This window comes from Eumetopias jubatus, unplaced genomic scaffold, assembly GCF_037043125.1.
Source record: "Eumetopias jubatus isolate StellerSeaLion01/CBP00866 unplaced genomic scaffold, mEumJub1_p1.0 scaffold_15, whole genome shotgun sequence".
NCBI lineage: Eukaryota > Metazoa > Chordata > Mammalia > Carnivora > Otariidae > Eumetopias > Eumetopias jubatus.
The window spans coordinates 89,101,118-89,120,863 of record NW_028274821.1 but is presented as its reverse complement, the minus strand read 5'-3'; the positions used below and the strand labels follow the sequence as shown (position 1 = coordinate 89,120,863).

Here is a 19,746-nt window from a genome sequence, read left to right as displayed (position 1 = left end):
CCCGCTGTGCTCGTGCCAGTCGGCTCCGCACAGCCCCAGCCACCGCGCCACCGGGAGCCCCCTCCCCGACCACCGCCCCCCGCCCTGGCACAGCCCGGCTCTTTCGGACAGCTCTGCAGAGGGGGGGGGGGGGGCTGCGGGGGGGGGAGGGGGAGGGCTGGAGCCGGCCCTCCCGGCCCGGGGGTGGCCCCGCGAGCGCCGACAGGCGGCACCCGTCCCGGGCGTGGGGGGGGGAGGGGTGCCCTAGAACAATAGGGCCAGGTGTGGGGCCGGGGGCGCGGCCGGGGCTGCGCAGGGGTCCGCGCGGAGGCAGGGCGGGGAATGGCCGAGGGAGGGGTGCGGCGGGCGCGCCCGGAGGACGGACGCGGGGTCCGGGGGTTGGGGGTGGGGGCCGGGCGTGGGGGAGGGGCGCGAGGGGGCGGAGGCAGCGCCGCGGAGCGCGGGGCGGGGGTCCCGGCGCGCGCACTCACAGTAGGTCTTCCTGGTCAGCTCCTCCACAACTTCGGGCTTCAACTTGCTGTTGGATTTCCCCATCCTCGGCGGCCGCGGCCCCCGCCCCCGGCCGGACCCCGTCGGGGCGCCCAGCAGGAGCGGCTCGGCCGGCGCGGGCCGCGGCGGGCGGCGGGCGGGGCGCGCGGAGGGCCGGCGGGCCGGGGCCGGGCCGGGGCCGGGCCGGGCCGGGGCCGCGCCTTTGTCTGCGCCGGGCCCGCGCGGCCCGGGCGCGGGGCTCCGGCGCGCGGCGCTGCGCGGCTGGCGGCGCCTCGGCCCCCTGGGCGCGGCGCGGGGCCGGGGACGTGGGGGCGGGGGGCGCGCGGGCGGCCGGCTCGCAGGCCCGGGGCCGTCCGGCCGCCGCCCTCTCCCGGGCGCCGCGGCGCGGAGCTGCGCTGGGCTGGGCGCCGACGCGGCCGCGGGGTGGCCGCGGTCGTCCCTGGTTACTGGGCTCCGCGGCACATGCTCGCTGCTGCGCTCCCTCTCGCCGCCGCCCCTGCGCTCCCCGCCTCCCGCCTCCCGCTCGCACCGGCGCGCCAGGGGTGGACCCGGAGCCGCCACTCAGCGCCCGGCGCCACCTCCCGCCCCGCACCCGCCCGGCTCGGGCCTGCGCCCGCCGCACGGCGGCCCCGCGGGGCACCGAGCGGGCCCGCGGAGGGGCGCCCCCGGCCTCGCCCGGGCCCGCGGCGGGAGGGGGCGGTCACCCCCGCCCCCGTCCGGGCCGCCGCGCCCCGCGCTCCGGCCCCCCGCGGCGCCGCTGGGCGGGGGGGGGCGGGGGGGCGGGGGGGCGGGGGGAGGGCCCGGAAGATCTGACGTGAATGAGGCCAAGCTTCTGCGCCGCGAAACTCATTCATTCGACACGAATTTGTTGGGCGCTGGGGACCCGCGGGTGAATGGGACAGGCGCGGTCCCAGCCCCGACGGGGCCGGGGCGGGGTGGGGGGTGGGGCACTGCGCGGCAGGATATCACATGTCTGCGGGGGGATACCTTCCGCGGCCTGGAGGGGAGAGAGGCGACCTCCAAGCCCAGGGGAGGGAGGGGGTTGGTTGGGACCGTGTAAACCTGGAGGAGGGGAGGCCCGAACCCGAGGGAGAACTCCTCAGAGCACAGGGAGGCCGCAGGCGGGGTAAGATCTGAAGCCGGAGAGAGGGGCCAGGGCCAGTGGGGACCGGCCTGCCCCTCTCGCCAAGGAGCTGGGCCTCTGGGCTTTAAGCAGAGGGGTGACGGGGGCAGATCTGCTTTCTCTGTTTCTCTGTCCTCCGTGCGGGGGGTGGCCTTCCTGTGGAGGGGTCCTCCTGGGGGGGGTTCGAGGCTGAGGCCAGTGGCCAGGGCTCCACCTGGATGGAGAGAGGCAAGAAAGAGAGTCCACGTGGCCTTCCCTGGCCATGCCCATCTACAATGTCAGTATGTTGGGACCTCTCCTGTCTCCTAACCAGCTTTCTCCTTTTCTCCTTGGCAGCCTACCACAGACGAACCGACCGATTTATTGGTTGTGTTTATTTCTTGTGTGTCCCCTCCCTTGTAGTGTGAGCTCCCTGAGGGCGGGGTTCTTGTCTTATTTGTAGTTGTATCTCCAACACCTAGAAGGCACCTGACTTGCAGTGGTCACTCCAGCCAACCGCCCTGATGAGAAAGAAGGGCCTGAGGGCCTGGGGGTGGACAGAGCATGGGAGGAAGAGGCAAGGCTGAGGTGGGGGGAGCAGGGTTTCTTTTTCCCACCACTTTGGCACAGCATTCAGACCTCAAGGGGCCCGGGGTGCACAGAGGAACTGAGGAGTGCCTCTCAGCCCCCAGATGCCCCCTCCTGCCTCCAAACATGGCCCATTCCCGAGTCCCCTCCCTACACTGCCTTGCCCCAGGAAGCCTTCAGATGGGCATATACTTGCCAGCCACGTTCATCAAGGAATGTGGTGGGGACAGACCTGGAGAAGGGGGAACACTGCCCAGGCTCTGCCCTGGAGCCCAGTGGCCGGTGTGTGGCCTCGCAGGGGCACAGCACGGTGGGGCTTAGAGAACGAGGGAGAGGTGGGGGGTAAGTCAGACTCAGCATCCGTTGGTATTTAACTGGATCACTTGGCTGCAGTTCCCAGCCCTGATTTCCAGCAGGCATGGGCAGAATCAGGCCCCATGGGAGGGCGCTGCATGGTCAACCAGGGTGGCGGTGGCCGGGTCCAGCGTGGCAGGCGAGGACATGGGGAGAACTGCTTAGACTCAGGTTACCGTTTGAAAGTAGAGACTATGGGATAGCCTAATGGACTGGATGGGGGTGTGGGACAAAGAAGGGAGTCAAGGTCAACGCCAAGGGTTTTGACCCGAGCAACTGTTAGAATGGTATGTCCATCACGTGCCCAGGAAGCAGGTGATGCTGGCGCCTGGAGTTCGGGGACACAGGCTGCGGGGATCAGCTGGGGAGTCATCCTGATGGAGATGGAATGTAAAGCCATGTGTCAGGATAAGGTCACTAAGGAGAGAGGGTAGACCAAGGAGAGCACGGAGAACTGAGGCCTCAGGGAGAGGGATGGGTCAAGAGCGGCTCCCTGAGGGTTATAAACCAGCGTGTGTATGAAGTAATCGAATTAACTACATACACCTGTGAAAAGCAGCCTGACGCCTCTACCTCCAGGGTGTTCTCTCATTTGTTACCAGTATCAGTGGGATTGCAAGTCACTTTATTTTCTGCCCTCATCTGTATTTTTCCTTGCATTAAAAAAAAGTGGGATGTAGGGGCGCCTGGGTGGCTCAGATGGTTAAGCGTCTGCCTTCGGCTCAGGTCATGATCCCAGGGTCCTGGGATCGAGTCCCGCATCGAGTCCCTGCTCCTTGGGAGCCTGCTTCTCCCTCTCCCTCTCTCTCTCTCTCTCTCTCTCTCTCTCTGTCTCTCATGAATAAATAAATAAAATCTCATGAATAAATAAATAAAATCTTTAAAAAAAAGTGGGATGTAATTCACATAACATGAAATCCACCGTTCCAAAGTGTGCAGTTCAGTGGTTTCAGGATATACGCTGGGTTTGTGCAACCGTCACCACTACTAATTCTGGAAATTCATCTGTATTTTATACAGACTGTTTTCTACAACTAAGCACATTGCTTTTGAATAAAACAAACATTTGATCAAGTCATTTCGCTCATCTGCGGGTAGCCCAGGAAAGGTGCCGTCCTGAATCACTTGCCAGAGCATCCTGATAACCCAGATACCCGGGCCCCATCCAGAAGGGGCAGATCTGAAGGAGGTGAGGGCGTGGCCTGGGAATCGGCATCCTAACCCAGCCTCTGGTCAGCGGAGAGTCCCTTGTCTTATTTTATAAGCTCGCCTGGGAGAGCGACCCCAGAAGCTTGCTCAGTAGTTCTTCCAGAAAGCCCTTGGGGAACAAAAATGACGTACATGTGGTAGGCAGAGTCTGGATTAAATATTCCCTACGCCACTGCGTCCTGGGCGTCGGTACCTTCCCAGCCGGATCAACAGCTCCAGCCCAGTCTCTTCCAAGTCTTCACCTGTGTGCATATCCAGTGCGCTGCGGGGTGTGTCCATTTGGGTGTCCCTCAAATTCATCAGACCAGAAACATAACTTATCACGCCCCCCTCCCCCCAAAAAGAATCTTCTCTCCTTGGGCAAATGGCTTCTCCTATACTCTGGCTCCAGCCAGAAATCTGAAACATCTTAGACGCCCCTGCTCTCCCCAGGGACCCTACTCTCTAGATCCAACCTCTGCACCTAGTGCATTGGATTTCGCTCCCTGAATGGACCTCAAGGCTGAACACTTTCCTCTGTCCCCCCACCCCCAGCCAGGTGAATCCAGCTACTGCCCTCTCTCAAAGCCATTTTCTCTCCTGACTCACCTCTTGCTCCCTCTCACGGGGCTTGCTCCTCCAGAGCTGGTCTCCCTTCCCCTCCCACGACAGTGACCTCCTACACCTGCAGTGTCCAGCACAGGGACCCCTCCCACACAAAGGCCACTGAGCACATGAAATGTGGCCAGGCCAAAGGAGATTCTGAAGGTTTGCGCAAAATAAAAAGAATGAAAAATACCTCGTTAATATTTTTTTAAATGTAATGACCTATTGAACTGGTAATGTTTTGGATAGAAAGTTTCAATACCTTAACTTTTAAGTGTCTACTAGAAACTTTAACTGTTGGATGTCCCTTCAAGTCTCCACATAAACATCACCTCCACGGAGACTTCTTGGCTCCTCCAGGTGAGCTCAGGTCCCCCTGGGGTGCAGCTATCCACAGGCACCTGGTCCTTGGGTTTGTGGCACTTTATATGATAAGGAGGTGTGTCTGGGGAAGTCCTTTCCTTTCCATAGGCCTGGGGGGAATCAGGGGTGTAAACGGAGGATGCCCAGGGCAGAGTCAGCTGCTGGGGGTGGGGGTGTTGAAATCTGGCCCAGTGGAGGGGGCGCAGGGGAAGAGGAGGGGTCCCACTGAGCCCCCAGCATGGAGTATGACACCCCCCCAGTCCTAGTCGGTCCTGCCCCTCATGCACTGGGTGGCTTTTGGCAGATCACTTCCCATCTCATAAGCTAATCTGATCGTCTCATGGGGGGGCGGGGGCAGGGTTATAAGGATCAAAAATGCTTTGCACAAACACAGGACAAAGAGCTAATATCTTTAACCTGTTAAGAACTTTCTAAGCCAGTAATCTTTTTTTTTAAGATTTTATTTATTTATTTGAGCGAAAGAGTAAGCGAGCATGAGTGGGGAAGGAGGAGAGGGAGAAGCAGACTCCCCGCTGAGCAGGGAGCCCAATGCATGACCTGAGCCCAAAGGCAGATGCTTAACCAGCTGAGCCACCCAGGCGCCCCAAAGATGAGCTCTCACTAGAAAGTTGGGGAAAGAACCCGATCAGGCAACACAAGAGTAAATGCAAGTGGCCAGTCCACAGGAAAGCTGTCCCTTATAAGCCATCAAAGAAGAAGACAAATCGGCAAAAAGAAAAAAAGTTAATAATCATACCCAGTGTTGGCAAGGGAGCAAGAAAACGGGCATCCAGACATTGCCAAGCAGGGTGCAAGTTGGTACATCCTTTCTAAAGAACAGTTTGACAGTAAATATCTGTATTCTCTGACTCAGCACTTCCACTTCTAGGAAATTATCCTAAGCCAACAATTAGAGATCTATACAAATGTTAAGCCTCAAAGATGTTACTGCAGCAACATTTATAATAATGACAATAAAAAATGGAAGTGGTCTATATATCCCAAATGAGGGATTCGCCTGTTGTACCAAGGAGTCCTGTACAATATTAAGTTATAGCTCAGCCGGAAACCTATTCACATGGTATAGATCTGTTTACAGCATAAAAAACACAGAAAAGTTTCAAAAACCTGTAAGATGATCCCAACTGTGGGGGAAAAGAATCTATGCACAACATTGGGTATTTTATTTTATTTTATTTTTAAAGATTTAGTTTATTTATTTGACAGAGAGAGAGACAGCGAGAGAGGGAACACAAGCAGGGGGAGCGGGAGAGGGAGAAGCAGGCTTCCCGCGGAGCAGGGAGCCTGATGCGGGGCTCGATCCCAGGACCCTGGGATCATGACCTGAGCCGAAGGCAGACGCTTAACGACTGAGCCACCCAGGCGCCTCTCATTGGGTATTTTAATTAAGTAGTTTTTATCATATTTTTCTCCAAATTAAAAAGATTGTCAAATGTTTGTAACTCAGTGCCTCCTGGTGAAAAACCAGTCTCTGGTATATATGTCCCATGGGAAAGAGGGTTCCCCTGTATGATGCTTGTGGGGAATAGGCTATACTATGAACCACTCCGTCCACAAAATCAAGATGTATGTGAGCAACATAAAGGTTCCGGGAAGTCCTGCAGGGAAGGAATCTATTTTATTTAAGCATTTTCCATGCTTATTTGGCCGGTGCAATTTTTTTTCCCCTTAACTCCCATTAGCATTTAAAGAACTGGTATCCTATGGAATAAACAACCCTGAGGAACCCCCTGTTTTATGAGTCCAACCCCCGTGGGAGAAATGAGGGGGAGCGCATTCCCTCAAGGTAAGTGGGGCAACACTGAACCCTGATGAGGGTTAAGGCGATGGAGGGGAAGCAGGCGGCCTTCCATCAGTGTGTTCACAGGGTGGGCGTTGCTGGAGAGAGTCCACCCAGCGGCCAGCTCCAGCATCACCTCCGATGACCCTCAGGGGCGTGGCCCACCGTGGGAGCTCCATAACCACGCGCTGGGCCCCTGAGCTGATGCGCCCGGTCCCTACAACCTGCTTCATGCACACATGGTCACTGCTGGAGCCCTGGGTCGGGAGGAGTGGAGGCAAGCAAGCGTGGCTGGAGAGAGTGCTGTGAACCTTCGTGCTGTGGGTCCCGGTCACGGGGCAGGGGAAGGGTCAGCCTGGGCAGCATGCCTGCCCGTGTTCTCCCAGGGAGAGTTCTCCAGTCTTTCCCACCCATCATGCCCGCCTGAGTAAACGACTACCCACTCAGGGCAAATGGTGCATGAGAGGACCAGGCACTGGCCGTCCGCCCATGTCAGAGCTGCCTACCACGGCCCGCCCTCACTGGGCCCTCTGGCCAGCCTTGTCATTTGGGGACCTGTGGAAGTGGCCAGTCACTTCCCCCCTGTTGAGGGAAGCAGGCGGGACAGTGGTTAACACAGCCCTGAAGCCGACTGCACTTACTGGTTGTGCGGCCTTAGGTGACTTACTTAAACTCATTAAGTCTCAGTTTTCATATCTGGAAAATGGGCACAATAAGGATGGCACCTCCCCACATTGGTCATTATAAGAATCAAGTGCGGTGATGTGTGTAAAATACTTCGGACCACTCAGTATAGATTGGCTACTATTATTGGTGAATAATAATATTGTATTTTAACAATATTAACATTGTTATTGACAAAGGAAAATGCAATCACTTAATGAAGCCATCTGTGGGAAGGACCCTAAACCAACAGTCTGAGTGCCGGTTCTGCCTGTGGGATCTGGGGCCAGGCACGTGGTCTTTCTGAGCCTCAGCTTCCTCATTTGTAGGTGGGGACCGCGGTGCCCTGCAGGGAGCCTGCTGCCTCGCGGGGTTGTCTGTGGACTTGAAGCGGGTTCCTCGGGTCACAGGAGCATGGAAGAGCTGAGCGAGCACATTTGTGAACGAGAAACAGGTGCAAAGCCCAGCTGGCCTGGGGATAAAGCCCTCCCTCCTCGGGCCTTTATCCCCGGTTCCCGGAACTGAGAGGGAGGGGTCCCTTCCCTCCTGGGGTGCATGGCCATCCTGCTGCAGGACAACCGTTGACAGGCAGACTGCTGGGGTCCTCGCAGGCTCTGCCGGCGAGCTTGGGGACAGGTACCTTCTCTGAACCTCACCTTCCAAGCACTGAAGGCTTCAGGGAGGGTCTCGAGTGAGGCCCTTCCCACATGCCTCCTGCTGTCCCAGCGTGGAGCAATTTATGAGGACAGGAGATAAGCCAGGGCACCCGATGGTAGAGACGCCCCCGGGAGGGAGGCTCCCGGCTCCAGGGTTGCCCGCAACAGAAACCAAAGCTGCTCGTGATGGGACAGCTAGCAACGTGTGTACGTACGGGGGCGCTCGGGGCACTGGGGGCAGCTGGAGAGTGAGCTGAGGAGGAGCGGGACCCACGAGTCTCCAGGATGCGGGATCTAGAGGCAAAACCAAGGAAACGGGGGTCTCCAGGCGACCAGCAGCTCCTGCCACTTCCACTTAGCAGCCCTGCGTTCAAAATTTGGTCCTGGGAGAGACCGTCTGGGGGCCTGTGCCCCGGTCCTGGGACCACACTGGCCATGGGGTGGGGTACTCCTCCAGTGGGGGAAGGGGAGTCTCCCCCCAGGGTAAACTGAGCGCTTTTCCCAGAAGAATGGGGACTGAATGTTGGAGTTGGGGGCAGATCCAGTAAATGCGCAGGCAGTTTGTCTGCAGACGGCTTCCCCAGGGCCTGCTGCCCGCCCCGCCCCCCCCCACCAGCACCTGTCCACCAGACTGACTGATGAGTCACAAAGCCCAGTGCTGGGGGAGGATCTGATTGGCCCACGTGAGTCAGGTGTTTGCCCCGGTCCAATCAGCCCTGGCCAACCAGGGTCAGGTCACGTAGTTTATGGCTCCAGAGGCCTGCCCTCAGGAAAGGGGAGCTGGACTGACCCCCTAAATACCACTAGCCACAGAATTAGAGAATCCTCAAAGCTGGGAGCCACGACTTTGGAGACCAGCAGGCCCAGTATGCCCATCTTACAAATGGGAGAGCGGAGGATGCTGTGTCCTGTGGCTTCTGCCAGATGCATGGTAGAGCCTCTGGGAGCCAGCGGGTCCCCCAGGGTCAAGCTCAGACACGCTCAGAGCAGGAATGGGGAGCAGGAGCAGCTTTTCTGGAGGCCCCAGGCCAGGAGCCATGAATACCCTCGGTGCCAGGGAGTTGCCCACCAACCTGGCCTGTCCCCAGCTCATCAGCGAGATGCCTGTTGGTTTCTGAGCCCCCAGTGGCCCCTGGGATCCGGCCCAGCTCTCCCAGGGCCCTGGCCCCCCTACATCAGTGATCTCTGAGCTAACGCATGGGCCCCACGAAGGCCAGACCGCATGCATCTCGTCGCTGCTGCCTGCCCAGGGCCCAGCCCAGAGAGGAAGCTCAGACCAAACTGACGAGTGGCTGGGCAGTGACTCCTCAGCCCCTCTCCTCCTCTTTGGCCATGACATTAAGTCCATGCATCTCCTTGAGGTCAGCCACATACAGAATCCAATAATGCCCGGGCCCCTGTTCTGGGTTCCAGGCCCACTAACTTTTGGCGCAGACCTAGACAATCGTTCCCACCCTCTGGACCTCAGTTTCCCTGTCTGTACAGTGAGGGGCTTCAAGGTGCCTTCCAGCTGGGACGCTGTGTGCTTTGACAGTTCTGCGTTGGGCCCCAGTCTTGAAGGGGCAGCACTGACTGGGATAGAAGCAGGATATGTTCCTCCTCTTGCAGTCCTTCTTGCTTTCAGACTTGAACTTGGTAAAGAGCAAGGTCCTGGGGTAGCAACTGTAACCGTCCTGTCACCGCGCCCTAGGCAACGTGCCAAGTGCTTCCCGTGCATCGGCCCCCGAGCCTTCACAGGATCCTGTGAATTAGGCAGCGAGGCCCAGAGAGGTTGAACAGCTGAGCCTGGGTCACACAGCTGCAGACTGGCCATAGGGATTCACGTCAGGCGTGTCTGACTCCCCAGCCTGGGAGCTCACTCTGTGGCGCAAAAACATCCTGGAACCTGCGTACAAAGAGATGTGCGCTCTGCGGAGACCTGCTTGGTTGCACAGTACACCGAGGCTGGCAGAAGGCAGGGGATCCGCATGATTCGGGGCTACCAAGGACTCACTGCTGCATGGGTGAGTGAGCTCCTCACAGCCCCCTTCCTCCAGATAGCTCTGGGGGAGCTCGGGGTGGGCACTGCTCCTGCTCATCTCCCGACGTTTTGCCGACGGAGCCTGACACCCCCCTTTCCTGGGGTCCGGCAAACAGTAGACAACCATCATTTACAGTGGATCTTTAAAGCCTTCATTCTCAGTGGCCTCGCGGCGTCGTTAACATTCAGACATGCTGACAGTGCGCACCCCCCTCCCCCCAGCCCAGGGAAGTCCAGGCCCAGTGCAGGATTCCTGCCCCCCAAGATCAGCCCACTGCAGGGGCTCAGACCGAGTCTTCATGTGGTTCCTGGGAATGTTGTAAATGAGGACGTAGGGAAAGTTCCACTGGCAGGTGGGGGCACAGGGCTGAGTTGGGAGGGGAAGTTCCAGAAGCATCTTTCCTGGACTCAGCCCCCATCTCCCTGGGGCTTCCCACCCCAGCCACTTTTGCTCCTTGCAGTTCTCGGCCCGGCTTCCTGGCTTGAAGGAAACCTGCCAATGCCAAGCTGACTGCAGGGCCCTACAGGCCCCCGGGGGAGCCTCAGTGGCCCTCGGTGGGGTGGGGTAGAGACCGAGAAGAACACGCTGAGGGAAGAGCAGGTGCAACTTTGGCTCCTTCTCCATGGGCTGATGGCTTGGGGGTAGCCAAGCCGCACCCCCCCCTTTCTTATTTGTCTCCACCTTGGCTCTGAGGACAGGGTTTGACCCTGAGCCTGGAAGGCTCTGGGAGGCAGCACGGGCCATGGGTGGGGAAACCCTACAGTAAGGAGACCCTTTACTGCCCGAGTGGCCCTGGATTCTCCCATTTTGCTGCGTGGCCTCATTTCCCAGCAAGCCCCTCTGGAGAAGTAAATACAGCCTTGTTAATAATTCTGTCTGGATGACCCTGGCACCGGAGCCTCTGGATGATCCGTGTTAAGAGTAGTAGTTCATAGGGGCCTGGAGAGACTCATTACATGGAGGTAAAACATGGTTGAAAATCCATGAGGCCACCCAGTGACGGGTTTTATGAAGGCCTTGACTGTGAAAAGGCCGGAGTCACAGCCAGGGGCCCACAGGTAAGGGAGGCAGGGAGGGCAAAAGAGTCTGCCTGAATTACAAATGCGGTAAATGAACTTTTTCTCAAGAACAGCAAAATCAGCTTTTCCCAGGCTTAGCCCTGGAAGGTTTGTTGCTTCCAGTCAAACCCCAGAGAGGTAGTGGAAAGGACTCAGCCCAGGAGACAGCACACCTGGGCTCCAGGTCTAGCACGTCCATTGCCCCCTGGGGCCCCACCTTGGACGGATCGTCTGCGGAGCAAGGCGGGAGGAGGAGCTAATTCAGTGGCAGTGTGGGTTCAGGGCCCTTCTTGTGCTCAGTGTGGGTCTGGGGTCAGGGCCCGCCTCTGACAGGCTACCGAAATCCCACCTGGATGCCTGCCTCCGGGCATTGATGATGAATGAACGTCATCAGCAGATTCTCAGGAAAGACACCATATAAATCACCCCTTGCTCTTGACTACAGCCCTTCCACTTACTTTGCTAATTACCTCTTTCTCATCTTTCAGAATTCTGCCCCTGCATTTTGCGGGCAGTCCTCTGGGACCTTCCAGGGAGACTGCAAAGGCCCCAAAGGGCTCCCTGTGCTTTGTGCATCCCTTCTGTTCAAGCGCTTTGTCATAATAACAGAAAACATGACCTAAACTGGCTAAAGCGACAGAGAACTTTATTGACTCATGTAACTCAGAGTCCAGCAGTATCTGCTTTCAGGCAAGGCTTGATCCAGGCTTCCGGATTTCCTCTCTCCATTTCTGGCTCTGCTTCCTCAGTGTTGGGGGCCATTCCGAGCAAGGCTCTCCAACTTGGCTACAGGCAGCAGCTTAGGGCTTCCCAGTTGTTCACATCTTGCTGAAAGTGAGCCAATTCCTCCCCATCCTGCCAACCAAGACTCCGAGATGGTGTCTCATTGGCCCAGATGGCCTGAATGGGGTCATGTGTCTGTTCTTGAGCCAATCAATGTAGGGGTGCGGGGAGATAAGGGATGTGCTAATCAGTTCAAACCAACCAGGGCTTATGGGCACCCTGGGTGGGTCAGTCGGTTGAGCATCTGACTCTTGATTTCGGCTCAGGTCATGATCTCAGGGCTGTGAGATCAGCCCCACGTTGGGCCCTCTGCTCAGCATGGAGTCTGCTTGTGATTCTCTCCCTCTCCCTCTGCGCCTCCTCCCTACACCCCCACCCCTGCTCATGCGTGCTCTCTCTCTCTCTCTTTCTCTCAAAAAAAAAAAAAATAATAAAAACCAATCAGGGCTCAAGTCCAGAACCAGGAATGTGAGGTTAGCCTTACCCAAACCAGAATCCTGAGAAATCAGAGGCTGGATCTGGTATAGAGAAGAGATGAAAGCCAGAGAGGCAGCCAAAACATGTCCCCCATCTCTCTCCTTTGTGCTATAGTTACCAGTGTGCCCATCACAGTGCCGTCTGACCATATTACTTCCCTGTTAAAGCTTCCAGGGCCTTCCTACTGTCTTCAGGGGCAAGTCCAAGCTCTAGCAGAGGGCCTCCTGACACAGCCATGCCTGCTTCTCTAGTCTCATCTCTTTGCTCCCCACTTCCCACTCATGGGGTTCCACCTCTGCTGGATTTATCCAAATTTGCCAGACTCTCTCTCATCACTGGCCTTCGCATATGCTGTTCCCCCTGCCTGAACACCTGTCCACCACCCGCTTCATCGAGCTAATTCATCCTACACAGGATGGTACTTCTTCCCTGAAGCTCTCCTTGACCTAGCCAGGGTTGGGGGCCCAGGCTCTGTGTTGCCAGACACCTCTCAGCTTGGATCACTGTATTTTTTTAATAGCTTTTGTGAGATAGAATTCACATACAATTCACCTATTTAAAGTGTACATTTAATGGTTTTTAGTATTTTTGTAGAGTTGTACGTACAACTGTCACCACAAATTTAGGGCATTTTCACTTCCAGAAAGACACCTTGTGCTCACGACCCCCCACACCCTGGCAACTACTAGTCTACTTTCTGTCTCTATAGGACTTGCCTATTGTAGGCGTATTGTATAAACGGAATCATAGAGCAAGCGGCCTTTTGCTTCTGGCTTGTGTTTGCTTATATATGCCATAAAATGCCATCAAGGGCCATCCACGTTGTAGCAGGTGCCAGTTCTTCATCCCTTTTTACGTCCTTTGTTTGAGTAGACCACTTTTATTTACGCATTCATCAATGATGGGCATTTGGGTGATTTCCACTATTTGGCTCTTAGGAATGATGCTGCTATGGACATCTATATACAAGTTTTTGTGTGGACCTCTGTTTTCATTTCTTGACTTCATACCTAGGAGTGGAATTGCTGGGTCACATGGTGACTATGCTTAATCTTTTGAGAAACGGCCAGATTTTTCCAAAGCATCATTTTACATGTCCGTCAGTGGTGTATGAGGGTTGAACTGCTCCACATCCTCACCAACCAGTTGTTATTACGTCCTTTTTTTTTTTTTTTTTAAGTCACACCAGTGGGGATGAATCAGGATCCCACTAATTTTGACTTACATTCTCCTGATAAGTAATGATGTTGAGTATCTTTTCTTGTGCTTGCTGGCTGCCTATTCAGATGCCAAGACCATCTGGTAGGGAAAGGACAGTCCTTTCCTTCCCTCCAAGGAAGGTGGAAAGGTGGATCTCCACATGCAAAAGAATGAAGTTGGACCTTTGTCTCATACTAAATACAAAAATTAACTGAAAATAAATCAAAGACCTAACCTAGGAGCTGAAATTATAAAACTCTTAGAGGAAAACATAGAGGAAAAGCTTCATGACAGTGGATTTGGCAGTGATTTCTTCTTCATGATGTCAAAAACACAGGCAATGCGAGAAAAAAAAATAAATTGGACTTCATCACAATTTAAAACTTTTGTGCATCAAAGAAACTATCAGGAATGAATGGCAACCCACAGAGTGGGAGAAAATATTTGCAAATCATATATCTGATAAGGGATTAATATCCACTATATATAAAGAACTTCTACAACTCAACAACAACAGTTCAAAAATGGGCAAAGGGAACCTTGGGGACGTCATGCTGAGTGAAATATGCCAGTCACAAAAAGACAAATACTATAGCATTCTATTTATACAATGTACCTAGAGATGTCAAATTCATGGAGCCAGGAAGTAGAATGGTGGTTTCCAGGTGTTGGGGGGGTGGGGGAAAATGGGGAGTTGTTGATTAATGGGTGTAGAGTATCAGTTTTGCAAGATGAAAAGTTCTAGAGATTGGCTGTACAACAATGCAAATGTACTGAACTCTACACTTAAAAATGGTTAAGATTGTAAATTTTCTGTTATGTATATTTTGCCATAATTAAAACCAAATTATACTAAAAATGGGCCAAGTCTTTGAATATTTATTTCTCTGAAGAAGACATACAGATGGCCAATAAGCATGGAAAAAGATGTTCAACATTACTGGTCATTAGGGAAATGCAAGTCAAGACCACAATAAGATACCAAATCACAGCCTATGGCAATGGCTGTGATGGGGGCGCCTGGGTGGCTCGGTCATTGGCTGTCTGTCTTCGGCTCAGGTCATGATCCCGGGGTCCTGGGATCAAGCCCCTCTTTGGGCTCCCTGCTCATCGGGAGGCCTGCTTCTTCCTCTCCTATTCCCCCTGATTGTGTTCCCTGTCAAATCAATCAATCAATCTTAAAAAAAACCAAAAGAATGGCTATGATAAAAAAAAAAAATAGTAACAAGCACCCTTGTGGAGAAATTGGAACCCTGTGCACTCACTGCTGGTGGGGATGCAAAATGGTACAGCTGCTGTAGAAAATGGCATGGCGGTTCCTCAAAAACATTAAACACAAAACTATCCTATGGTCCAGCAATTCCACTTCTGAAAGCAGAGACGTGGACAGATGTTCACAGCGGCATGCTTCTCACCAAAAAGTGGAAGCAATCTAAGTGCCCATCAGGGGATGCGTGAACAAACAAAATGTGGTCTATGCATACAATGAGATATTATTCAGCCCTAAAAAGGAAAGAAATTCTCATATATGTTACAACATGGACGAACCCTGAAAATATGATGCTAAGTGAAATCCCTATTCAGATCTGTTGCCATTTTTAAAATGGGTTATCTTTTTATTGAGTTGTAAGAGATCTTCACATATTCTAGAATTGAGACCCTTATCAGATACATGATTTGCAAGTGATTGGGCTGTCTTTTCACTTTATTGGTGTGTCCTTGAAGCACATAAGCTTTAATTGTGATCAAGTCCAGTTTATTTATTTCCTTCTTTTGTTGCTTAGGCTTTGGTCTCATATCTAAGAAAGCTTGCTGAAATACAAGGTAATGAAGACTTACCCGTTTCTTTCTAAGAGTTTTATAGTTTTAGGTGGATGACCCATTTTGAGGTAATTTTAGTACATGGTATGAAGTAGGGCTACACATTTACTTTTTTGCATGTGGATGTGCAGTTGCCCCCGCGCCATTGGTTGAATAAAAAGATGGTTCTTTCCCCATTGAATTGTTTTGGCACCCTTGTCAACTATCAATTGACCATGAATGTGTGGGTCTATTCTTGGACTTCGCTTCTATTTCATTGATTTATATACATCTATACTTAATATCAGTACCACACACTCTCTTGATTACTACAGCTTTGTAATAAGTTTTGAAATTGAGGGGCACCTGGGTGGCACAGTCGGTTAAGCATCCAACTCTTGATTTCAGCTCAGGTCATGATCTCAGGATCATGCTCCACACTCAGCACAGAGTCTGCAGAAGACTCTCCTCCTCCCTCTGCCCCTTGCCCCTTCTCTCTCTCTAAAAAACAAACAAAACAAAACAAAACAAAACAAAGATGGTTTTGGCTATTCTGGAGCCTTTGTATTTGCAAATGAATTTCAGGATCAGCTTGTGAATTTTTGCAAAGAAGCCAGGCTTGATTTTGGTAGGAACTGCACTGAATTTGTAGATTAATTTGGGAGTATTATGGTTTTAACAATATTGTCTTCTGATCCATGAATATGGGACGGCTTTCCATGTATTTGGATCTCCTTTAATTTCTTTCAATGTTTCAGTTTTCAGAGTATAGCTTTTGCACTTTTTACATTATTTTTATTTAAAGGTTTTATTCATTGGAGAGAGAGCATGAAGGGAAGGGTGATGGGCAGAGGGAGAGAAAGCAGCAGATTCCCCACTGAGCAGGGAGTCCAATGTGGGGTTCAACCCCAGGACCCTGAGATCATAACCTGAGCTACAGGCAGATGCTTAACCAACTGAGCGACTCAGGCACCTCCCCCGCCCCTTTTTAAAGATTTATTTATATATATAGAGAGAGCACAATTTGGGGGAGGGGCACAGGGAGAGAATCTCACAACCCTGAGATCTTGGGGCTTTATCTCACAACCCTGAGATCATGACCTGAGTCGAAATCGAGAGTCAGATGCTTAACCAACTGAGCCACCCAGGCGCCCCAAGTTTTGCACTTCTTTTAAACGTATTCCTAAGTATTTTACTCTTTTTGATGCTACTGTAAACGGAACTGTTTTAATTTTATTTTTGGATCGTTCACTACAAGTGTATAGAAATGTGGCTAATTTTTCTATATCGATCTTCTATTCTCCTTGCTCGCTTCTGTGTCTCTATGCTAACACAGTAGGCGGGCACTTTTAAAAGGGCAAAAGGCTGGAAGTGGGGCAAAACTGGAGGCCAGGCCACCCACTGGAAGGTGTAGTCCAGGTGAGGGTAAGGGTGGCCTGGGCAGTGGCAGTGGGGAGAGAGGTGGGTGCACTGGGATGGGGCGGGGGATAGGGAAGGGTCAAGGGTAAGGTCCAGGTGTTTGGCCTGGATCACACTTACCAGGACAGGGGAGGAGGCGTGGCAATTTCATTTTGAAAGCGTGGCCTTGAAGCACCTTTAAAACAGCCCGGGAGGGGCGCCTGGGTAGCTCAGTCGTTAAGCGTCTGCCTTCGGCTCAGGTCATGATCTCAGGGTCCTGGGATCGAGCCCCGCATCGGGCTCCCTGCTCCGCGGGAAGCCTGCTTCTCCCTCTCCCACTCCCCCTGCTTGTGTTCCCTCTCTCGCTGTCTCTCTCTGTCAAATAAATAAAATCTTAAAAAAAAAAAAAAAAAAAAACAGCCCGGGAGGCAGCTGGCTAAGCCACCAGGGACTCAGAGAACAGCTCCAGGCTGGAAATAACACTCTGGGCCCAGTGGGGGGGCCGGGGGGAACGGAGGAGGCTGCCAGGGCGAGAGCTGGGACCCTGCTGAGGAGCCCAACACGACAGGAGGCCAACTGGGGGCCACACAGCGAGAGGGAGGAGGGAGCCCGCAGGAGGTCTAACCTGGCCAGGAGGTGATGCTGGGCGGCGCAGGGGGAGCCCAGGGGGCGTCTCAAGAGGGAAAGAGTCCCTCAGGTTAGTAACGGAGCCCCAGGAGGTCACAGGTGAGTCTGGCCGGTGGAAAGCGGGCTGCAGTGAGTTGGGGGAACTGGGAGGTGAAGCGCACCTGAGTGGGTTGGCCTGGGAGTGGGAGTGGGGGGCTGCTGCTGGCCTAGGGAGACTTGGGTGGTTTGATTTTGAATGGGAAAGTCGAAGGAGCTGTTAAACTGGAAAGGGGGGGGCGGGGCCCACACTTCTCCCCACATGCACCCCCGACACCAGGTTCCCCTTGGATTTCCCGCAAACACTAGCATGTGGAGAACTACTTTCACCCCTGAGTGACTGAGGCACCTCGGGCTCAGTCCCTGCAGATCTGCTCTAATGAGCAGGTTCCTCATTTTATGAAGGTCAGCACTCCCCTGCAAACTGGAGGGAGCCGTGGATGCTCCTGAGCTGTGCCTGTCACCCCAGCCCCCTAAACTCCGGTCCCCAGACTGCCGAGCCAGCTTCCCTCCAGGTGGGGACTGGGCTGGCACCCAGGGGCTCTGCGAATTCTCGCGAACGTGGCCTGGCAGAAGAACCAGGTCTGCAGGAAGAAGGAAGCACCTTTCTTACAGGTCTCACCAGCCTCATTGTTCCGTAGCCGGAGGGCATGTGTCTGCCGGCCTGCCAGATTCCTGGGGAAGGACAGGACATCCACAGGCAGCCGCAGCAGGGAGGGGGCCCACGTGGGCACTGGGAGGTCTTCACCAGGCTCCTGGGCCCGGGAGGCAGGGAGCAGCTCTCAGCTAGGCTCCCGACTTGGCCTGCTCTGCGTCTCATCAGAACAGGGAAAGCAGGTGAGTGATCAGGCGCCCCGGCACCGGCCTTCCTGACCCGAGCCCAGGTCCTGAGCTGCCGGCCCCACGGCTTCAGGCCTAGAGGGCTGCCTTTCTGACTGGGCAGGAGGAAGCCAGTGTTGAGCAGAGGGAGCAGTTCACCGCCCCCCAGCCCCTGCTAGCACACCTCAATGCTCACCACCGCCGCCCCACCGGCGGGCCCGGAGCCAGGGCGAGGGCTGACTGCAGCCGTAGCCGGAGCTCTGTGCGAGGGCTGCTCAGGCACGTGCAGCCGCGTGGCTGAGACAAGTCTCAGGAAGGGGGCTGGCTGGCTCCCATGGGTGGTTCCCAAAGCGTGATCTGGGACCGGCGGAGGCCGCATCACCCGGGAGCTTGCTAGCACTGCCCCATCTCGGGTCCCACGGGAAACTCTGGGCCCTCCAGCGGGCTGATGTTCACTCAAGTTTGAGAAGCACCGGATCAGGGGGTCCCTAAGGCCTTCTCCACGCCTTCTCTTGGCTGCCCCTTCCTGGGATGCCCAGCATCTCTCACCCTGAGAGTCCTGCCTGATTCCTGGGATCCCCCATTAAAAGGCCCATCCTTACTCCTCACGCTTCATTCCACAGGCACCGTTGGCAATCCAAGGCCCCCAGAGAGTCAGGAATGGGAGCTGGGGGTAAAGTATGGCCACCCACTGAGAAACCTAGGCCAAATAACATGGCTTCTAAGCGCCCCCTGCCCGTGAATGTCCAGGCCATGATGGATGAGGACTGAATCCTCACCAAACCAACAAGGCTGGAACCAGCAGACCTGGGGAGGGGGCACAACCTCTGGCCCCAATTTTCATAGCTTTAAAGCCAGAGCACTGGATGGATAAACCACAAAACAGTACGTCTTGTGGAAGAAGCCAGACACGAGGGACGTACGGCGTGGCTGCTTCATGCGGCGCTCCAGAACAGGCAGGGCTGTGGTGTGGGAATCGGAGCAGGGGAGTGGCAGTTCCAGGGAGGGGGTGGTTCTGGCTGAGAAGGGGCACGAGAGAACCTCATGGGGGTTGGAAAGGCTCCAACCCAATCATGGTGGAGGCTACAGAACTATATACGCATCTGTCCAAACTCATCCAAGAGTGAATTTGACTGTATGTAGGTTACACCTCAGTTCAAAACATTCGTAGTAAAATAAGGGGTTCGGGATCGCACGACTTCTAAAAAGGTTCTGAGTCTAAAGTCTTGGACTTCTGGGATTCTGATGTGAGCTGTACGGGCGGCCCGCTCGGAAGTAGCGTCAGAGGGCAGGGCAGGAGCTGCGAGGGCTTTGCCCTGAGGCTGCACTGTCACCTCCCCTCCAGCCATAGCAGCTCGAGGTCCTGCTCCGGAAGGTCCTGCGGAAGGCGCCCCACCCCCACCCCCATGGAGGCAGGGCATCAGGAAAGGACGGGATTTCCAGTCTGTTCCAGAGCCGAGCCCCTGGGGCTGCAGACGACAGGGCCTGCGAGGTTCGCAGAGCTTCTCTGGTAGGAGTCACTGTTGTCGGTTAGAGCAGGTGGGAGGCAGTGAACTAATTTAATGAACAAGAATCACAAAGGTAAAAATGAGGAGAGGGAGGAGGGAGAGCAACCAGGAGTCAGTGCCTCCCCATAGGATTACAAACATACATTTCCTTCAGAGAATCTTTATTTTACATGTCTGCATCACAGCAAGAGAATCCATCCCATATGTCA

General features: G+C 54.6%; 1 protein-coding gene across 1 annotated transcript in view; it reads right to left on the bottom strand.

The window, feature by feature from the left end:
- NCS1 (neuronal calcium sensor 1) overlaps positions 1 to 552 on the bottom strand; it is a 48,441-nt gene extending 47,889 nt beyond the window's left edge. The window contains exon 1 of the mRNA XM_088019182.1: positions 471 to 552. Coding sequence (XP_087875308.1) covers positions 471 to 534 — 64 coding nt within the window. The 5' untranslated portion in view covers positions 535 to 552. The remainder of the gene's footprint in view (positions 1 to 470) is intronic.
- Positions 553 to 19,746: the final 19,194 nt, after the last annotated feature.